Below are 8,082 nucleotides of genomic sequence, written 5' to 3'. Positions count from 1 at the left end.
AGAGATTCTTAGGAGAAGAATCAGTATAGCACATTTTTGAGTTGTGATGTTACACACATCCCAGTGTCTCTTATGGTCAGATTCACATTCGCTTTTGTCTGCTTCAGTGTTTCTGTCTCAGTGTTTGTAAACATAACAGTTGTTGTTTTTCTCTGCTTTCTCTCCTCTATCGCGTAGAAGTATAAGATAATTTGTTTGTATTACACAAGTGTCTGGGTGGTAAGTGTACGGACCAGGGTCATTGAAGGTTTTGTCAACAAGGTGTAAGACGTACCACCTCCTCGGCTAGGTCTTGTTGATCGTTGACCCGAGACAGGTGAAAGCACGGTGACACCGAGTTGGGTGCCTATGTCATGTTATGTTGTTGTGTAGGATGTTACGTGTGAATTGTTGTGTAGGATTATTTTTAGAAAAAAGAGGGGGATATTAGAACAGATATTATTAGAGCTGTAGTGCAACCAGGTTATAATATACACTTATGGTCTGCCACTAGAGAGTATCCCTGTTGGTGTACTAAATCACAACCGCTCTATAAGGTAAATGTGTATGTAGCTGGAATTGATTCAGGAGTTGTTGGACGGCCCATAGGGGAGGCTATTCCACTGTTTGAAAAATTTTTGGCTCCTTGCCCTGAGCTGCCAAGACAGAGACAGAGTCCATACTATCCTATAAAGAATGTTATAGTCTCTTCTAAAGACTATTTTTTCTAATTAGTTAACATTATAAACCCAGGACAGGTTATGAGCTTGGGTTAGATAGTGACACCCCTAATGTTTATTTTTGGTTAAAAATACTATGAGTCCAGGCCTATAGGTAATGTGCCTGGAGTTTGAATAATTGAGGCTACTGCTAAAACACATAAGCTATTGGTTACTAGAACTGATAAAGTGAACACTAACAGCACACAAAAACTGTGCTCTCTGTCTTGGTCGATATCTTCTTCAAACATGGGTCAGAATAGGACAAAAGTGCCTTCCCGTAAGATAGGAGAAACATGTAAGGATTATGTTGCCCTGGTATGTGGAACAGAACTTTCAGTCACCTTGAATGCTGACCCCAGAGTAGCTTCTGGTATGCCTCTCAGCCGTATATTATTCTGTCTCCCTTTATTCTCTTGGTCATCTTTTCTAAGTGCAAATGATGATAGAAAGGAATGTAGCTGCACTTGTGAATGATCCAAGGCTGTAATTCTTGAATCTGTGTGTGATGTAGTTGATCTTAGTGCAGTCACCCTTGTATACACTGCAGTGATCTGATGCTGAAGGGATTCTGTTTTTCCCTAAGATAATTTGTGTGACTAAAGACTCAAACTCCTCCTTACTTGGCAGAAACTTTAGGAGAGTTTGCAGATCACTGGGAAGGTTTCGTTTCTCTACAGTAGAAAGTGAAACCTGGGCTGTGAGACACAGAGATGTTAGAGAAGGAGGAGGGATGAGTCTGGGCTGTCAGCTTGTGTCTCAGATTCTTCATCCTGAAGCCTCTGATCTGACCTCCTGGCTGGGGGTACCATCTTAGTTGTTTGGCCGCAAACAGGTTTAAGCTCTAAAAAGGGTTAATTAGTCAGTATGGCAGGATGGACTGAGAGCATGGGAAGTGTAAACTTTTCAGGATCATCCCAAATTGTCCCGTGAATCTATTAGGAAGGGATTTATTTTTTTTTTACTGAAATTGCAGTTGGGGATTTAGCAAAACAGGACACCTACATGTCACATCCTCAGTTATGCCCATTCATGTGCCAAACAGTGGTTGTTTTTTATATCTAGAATGTCAGCCACAGGATCCACTGCTTGATCAGGTTCCTCCTGAAGTATGGGCAAGGATTCATGCTAGCAGAGTAAAAAGGGTTCCGAAGGTTCCTTCTCTGGCATCAAGCAGAGACAAAGAGGGTGAAGCAGGTGTGAAATCCCTGAAGAGTGCCCTATCATAGGCTGAAGATGTTGAACTCACAGGATTCTGGGAGAGTGCTTTGCCTATTGACAATTTGTAACTTGTGTGTGTTACTGCCTATATGGCTTACAACTATATGCATCTATCACCCTGAAGAGATACCTTTTCTGTGCGGCACACAGAGGAACAGGTCAAGAGTAAAAAGGACAACTGGGGCTGAAGTATCAGTCCATTTGGAGGACAATAGTATTGTGAAACTAATGAGAGCTCTAACTGTTAGTTCTATGTGTTTGCAGAACCCTCTTAACCTAAGACATATTACACACACATGTTTAATAGCAGTGGCCACTCCACACTCCACAGAGCATATTAGCACAGTTGTGGTATAGCAGACAACAGTATCCCGAATTCACATTACCCTCCCCCATATACTACTATTGTGGGGAATGTCATATCCGGAAGCCAAAGGATAAGATTATGGTAAGCACCGTTAATGTCACAGCAGCCCATAACTGTTTTAGTTTTGGTCGGATGTGCCTCAACCTCCATTGGATGAATGGCTCTCCAGGTAATAATGTTGGATACACTAGTGTCAAAGCATATTTTCAATACACATATAATAGTACTGGAAAGTGTAATGGTGTAGGTATGAAGGTACCCCTACATGATGTTACTAATAATATGAGTTGTAATGCCACCCATCCGGTACCTGGTGTAAATGAGGATATTGGATTACCCACTGGGTGGTTCCTATCCTGTGGTAATGTTACTTTCAATTATATCCCTGGTAATGTTACTGGAGGTCCTTGTGCCTTTTCTAGACTTACAGTAGCACTCCCAAGAGAGAGACCTACAAGGGATAATTGGAGAGGAAAAAGATCAATTGCTAAACAATTGTCTCCTGATTGTACCTCTGGGTTACCTCTATTAAGTGCTTCTGAGTACATTGGCCTGGGAGCATCTATTGTAGGAGTCCCAGGTTTGGCTATATATAATGCTCGTACTATAAATTCTATTGCATGTGATTTAGAAAAATCTCTGAATCATACCTGCACTGCTCTAGCTGATATACTGCTGGATTTGTAAGGTTTGAGAGGATCAGTGTCAGAGAATAGATTTGCTATAGATTATCTATTACTTAAGCATAATCTAGGATGCCAGAGTTTTAAGGGTATGTGTTGTTTCAACCTCTCGGATCATTCAAAGTCCATAAAGGAAGAAATGCAGGCATTGCATGAAATTGTGCAAGGTATTAAACAAGATGTGGGATCATCCTCGTGGTGGGATTGGTTTTTGAGTTGGTTACCTTATATTACCTGGTTAAAAACGCTCTTTATGTATGGAATTATTATAATCGTCTGTCTAATCTTGCTATGTTGCTGTATTCAGCGTATTCCCTCCTTATTGCAAGCATTTCAGGCGTTCTGTCCTAGACCAAGGGACGTTGGACATGAGTACATTGAGTACCTACAGATGAATCATAAGAGGTAAAGTCATATTCATCACTTAAGAGGGGATTGAAAGGGTCTGAGACACTCCATTCTGTCTCTGGGACACTCCATTTTGTTTTCCATTCTAGTTTTTAGTTATAAGAGATAGACGTATTTCTTGTTATTGTTCTGCCAAACAAGTGTCCTTGCTGACATCTGCTAAATTCAGATATTGCCGACAATTAAAGAATAACAAGATGTCTTGTACGTGTCTGAAACAATGTAGCAAAGCGGTTTTGTATTAGAACAAAGATACTATTATCTCTCTACTGTGGTAAATGAGCATACACAGTGATATTTTGTTATGCTATAAAAACTAGATGTTTGTAACAATAAAGTTGAAGATTGCTTGATACCATACGAGTGTATGCGTCGTTGACCAATTCTACCCAGGCGCCTGTTCTGATGCACTGAGGGACACTGGGATGGTGAGAGATCAAAGAGGAATAGAGCCAAGAAACCTGCAGATCCTTTCAGCTTCCTTCCTAGATACTGTGGAAAAGTAAACATATCCACCCAAGTGCAGTAGGTAAAAGTCTTAGAAAATGAGTGCAGTCACTACATCTAGGGACTGGTAAACTACAATATATTACATGTTCTGTTCAGTGGCTAATCGACAAACCTCTGTACTTGGTACCATTTACCATGTTTTCCATGTATTGTTTTAAAAACTAAAATTACCTTTCAGAAAGTTTATCACTTTGCCCCATTTTCCAGAATCAAAAGGATGAAGTTTTTCTAAACCAATGAATGTAATGTTGTAGTCATTGGAATATACAATTGGCCAACAGGTTGCAGGGAAGTCTTGATACAACTGTGTAGCATGTGGCCTACAAGACAGAATGGCAAAAAGTTTTTTTTATCAATTTAGATGGACAGAAATAAAGAGAAGAAAGAAAAGTGGAAATGGACATACTGACTCAAAGTGGATGTACCAGCTATAAAAAATAGATTCAGGCATGCAATCTGTAGTAATGTAAAAAAGTAAGAATACCTTATGGCAATTATCTACAACATATTTGAACAAGCAAACATCATAATTTCCATTTAAATAGTGCCTACACATAGGTGGGTATTTTCTTTGTAGAGGTTAAGGAGTCTGGCAGGGGAAAGGTCAAGAAATATTTAAAAATGTGTTGTGTAATTATGAAAATTTATTATTTCCCTACAGGGTAAGACTTCTAACTTGTTCAGGTCTGACTGGCCCAGCTAACTGGTTGACTGATGTTAAAAGAAATCATTATTGGCCCCAAAATTAAATTGTGGATTTGAGAGTAACTCTTCAAGTCAAAATGCGTGCATCTACAAATCAGAAAGAAATTGCACCAATTTACCATCAATGGAAGGTATACCAGTAGTTCACCCATAGTATTGATAGATGTGTTTGGTGCAAACAGAATACTGTGAAAATTCTGTGGTTTGAGGTTACTTTAGATCCTAGGTAGCTTGTCCCAATCAAATCACCTATTAATTCTGCATGATATAAAAGTGTGCATAATGAGAATTTGAGGGCATCTGTCTGAAAATGGAAGTTAAACAGAAAGGTGTTTTTTAGCACAATATTGATCTGCAGAACACAAGCAAATCCACATTGTTGTTTTTATATAGTATATCCCCAATATCTATAGGCATGGTCTCAAGAATATGTAACATTTGCTTTATCCAATATGTTGAAAATGTCCAGTCTTAATTTGTGAAGTTCCACCAATCAATGGGACTTTTAGAGCCAGCAACCTAAATATTTTAAAATAACTTGTATTATAAGAAAAAATATACTTTATTAAATACCAAAAAAAAACACTAACATATAAAATCTTAAAAAACATGCAAACCAAACACAATATAGGATATTCCTGTCTGGGTCACTCTGAGATTTTATATGTTAGTTTTTTTTTAAATATTGAGGTTGCTGGCCCTAAAAGTCCTATTGACTGGTGGAACTTCACATATTTAGATTTGATATTTAAAAAGGATGTGGCCATGACAGGATGAACAGGATGAACAGGTTGGATAATGTACTAATAATGTTGAAAAGTCAACAATGTGTTCTTTTCAAGACTATCCAAAGATAATAATGGCGCCCAAGTTCAAAAAAAAAAAAAAAAACAGGTTTAAACAATCTGCAAACTTTTTTTAGCAGTGTTGCAATTACTAATCCCCAGTCAGGTAAAATAACAAAAGAAGACATTTTTCTTGTTGTAAAATGCTTTGCATTCAATTATAGCACAGCCAAACAGGACTTGCCTCTTGTGTTGTGTACTAGGATGGTTCTAAAAAAAAGTTTCCTACTGTTATAGTTTCCTGCCAGTGATTCCTCAAGTGAAAGGCAGATTCAGCACTGTGGGGATGTGGTCGCTATTGGGTTTGGACATTTAAAGAAAAGAAAAATCATTGTGAAAATCAATATAAAGAAATCAGATCCCTAGCACCTTTTGGTTAGAAGTTGCCTAGGCATTCTAGATGTATCTACTGGCATTGAGCTTGCCACATGAACTTGGGAGACTGAGACCAGCTTTCAACCCAGTTTTGTGGGGAATTATTCATTTTATATTTATCCTGATATAGTAAGATTTCTTACAGAATGGCATTCGATTTTCGGCTATGTTCTGGGACCCACATTGGAGAATTTTACACTGAATGTTTTGTTTTTCATTCTACATTTTTGGTGGAAGCACTAACATTACAGTTTAAATGGAAAAATACATTTATTTTTATTTTCTCTATTACTACTGGCCAGCTTCTTGAATATTTTTCTTTATCTAAATAAATGTAACAGCAATCTAATATAGGTTTCCTCTCTGTATGTAGACCAGCAAGGTTATATCGGTTTGCTTCTCTCTATATACACTACTAAGCATTCTAAACACCCTCTCTTTTTCACTATACAATGTTCAGAAGTCAAAATCTCCTCTACTTTTCATCCCACTCTAACCAGAACTCTGAATCCCCTATCATCCTATGTTTACACTCCGAACCTCTTCTATCTTTACACCACCAACCAGCACTAAGAATCCACTCTCCTTCTCGCCATACACTGACTGTATTCTCAAATACCACTCTTTTTTGCTATACGCTGACCAGCACATGGAATCCACTCTCCTCCTCGCCATACACTGACCAGCACTTGGAATCCACTCTCCTCCTCGTCATACACTGACTGTATTCTGAAATACCACTCTTTTTTGCTATACGCTGACCAGCACTTGGAATCCACTCTTCTCCTCGCCATACACTGACTGTATTCTGAATTACCAATGCTTTTTGCTATACGCTGACCAGCACTCCTCCTCGCCATACACTGACCAGCACATGGAATCCACTCTCCTCCTCGCCATACACTGACTGTATTCTGAATTACCAATGCTTTTTGCTATACACTGACCAGCACCTGGAATCCCTAATCCTTCTTGCTGTACACTGACCATCACCCTAGATCCCTTTTTCTCACTGCCATACACTTCCCAGAAGCTTTTATTCACACACATCATTCCTTGTATACTAAATCCACCCCGTGAATTATCTTCCATTGTCCCTTTACTCTTACCAGTATATTAAATATCATCTTTTTTCTGTACACTAACCGAAAGCTTTTATCCATTTCTCCTCCTTTATTTGTATTACTAATCAGCAGTATGAACTGTAAATCTCTCTCCTTTACTATATACACTGAATAGCAGCCTTTATCCCATTTCTTTATTAAACTGATCAGTAGTATGAATCCATTCTTCTTCTCACTGTGCACTGACCAAAAGCCTACCCCTCCCTATCCACTAACTGGGATTACCGGCAGCATGGAACCCTTCTTTTTCCTTTTCAGCATTCTGTATCCCCTTTTATTCTTTATGTTTATGTCCCAGCAGTCTGGGCATGCTCCTGTTTTCTCTGTTTACTGAATGCAGCTTAAACCATTCTCGTGATCTATGTGCTAATCAGAATGCACTCATGCTGCTTGTATGTTTAAACAATGCGTGTGCTATGTATGTGCTGGCAAGCCGCCTGCATTCTTTTTTTTTTTTTTTGCTAGTGTACACCATATGTTGCCCCCTGTTGTTACTCACATATTTCCTTGCACAAGGCTGGGTCACTTTTCAGGAAGCCAGGATGACAGATGACGCAGAGAAAAGGAGGTGCTCGTGCACTTGTCACTGTGACATCATAGGAAGCAGTTCTAGAATTGAATAGAACATGGGAATGACAAGATTATTTGTCTGGAGTGCAAAGATCATTCCTAACAAAGCGTCCTCTTTTATATTCTCCTAATCTCTATGAAAAAGCTCATGATTGTGAAACACTATAGTGTTATAGTGATATCCTTACAAAGAAACAGTAATGAAAATACAGGCAATACTTTTAATTGACAAAACAATTTAATGCTTACCTTTACTGGAAAGAGGAAGAGGGAGGCTGCAATTGGGGGTGTGACTTCAGGTAGAAACAAATGCACAGGAATGACAACAAAAGGAAACCAGGAAACAAATTTGTTATTTTTTTTACACTGCTCTTCAAATCACAACTTTACACTGTAACAGATATTTAAAGTTTTTTTTTTTTACCTATGCCTGCATTTGATCGGGATGCAATGTTAAATCACATTACAGCACAAGGTTTTGCAATTATAGCAGGTTAATAATATCTGCATGGGTTGGTGCTGTTGTGGGTTAATTTCTTGTAATTATATCATTGAGCCTGATTTATAAAAGCTCTC

At 38.5% G+C, this 8,082-nt stretch overlaps 1 protein-coding gene across 5 annotated transcripts in view; it reads right to left on the bottom strand.

The window, feature by feature from the left end:
- HDAC11 (histone deacetylase 11) overlaps positions 1-7,786 on the bottom strand; it is a 24,454-nt gene extending 16,668 nt beyond the window's left edge. The window contains exons 1-3 of one of the 5 annotated variants that reach the window (XM_072421032.1): positions 7,756-7,786; positions 7,436-7,545; positions 4,059-4,207 (exon numbers count right to left, since the gene is read on the bottom strand). In XM_072421032.1, coding sequence (XP_072277133.1) covers positions 4,059-4,207; positions 7,436-7,437 — 151 coding nt within the window. In that variant the 5' untranslated portion in view covers positions 7,438-7,545; positions 7,756-7,786. The remainder of the gene's footprint in view (positions 1-4,058; positions 4,208-7,435; positions 7,546-7,755) is intronic. The other 4 variants (XM_072421031.1, XM_072421035.1, XM_072421033.1 and 1 more) reach the window with 4 other exon arrangements.
- Positions 7,787-8,082: the final 296 nt, after the last annotated feature.

The sequence above is a fragment of the Pyxicephalus adspersus genome, chromosome 8 (assembly GCF_032062135.1).
Source record: "Pyxicephalus adspersus chromosome 8, UCB_Pads_2.0, whole genome shotgun sequence".
NCBI lineage: Eukaryota > Metazoa > Chordata > Amphibia > Anura > Pyxicephalidae > Pyxicephalus > Pyxicephalus adspersus.
This window is presented reverse-complemented; position numbering and strand designations above follow the sequence as displayed.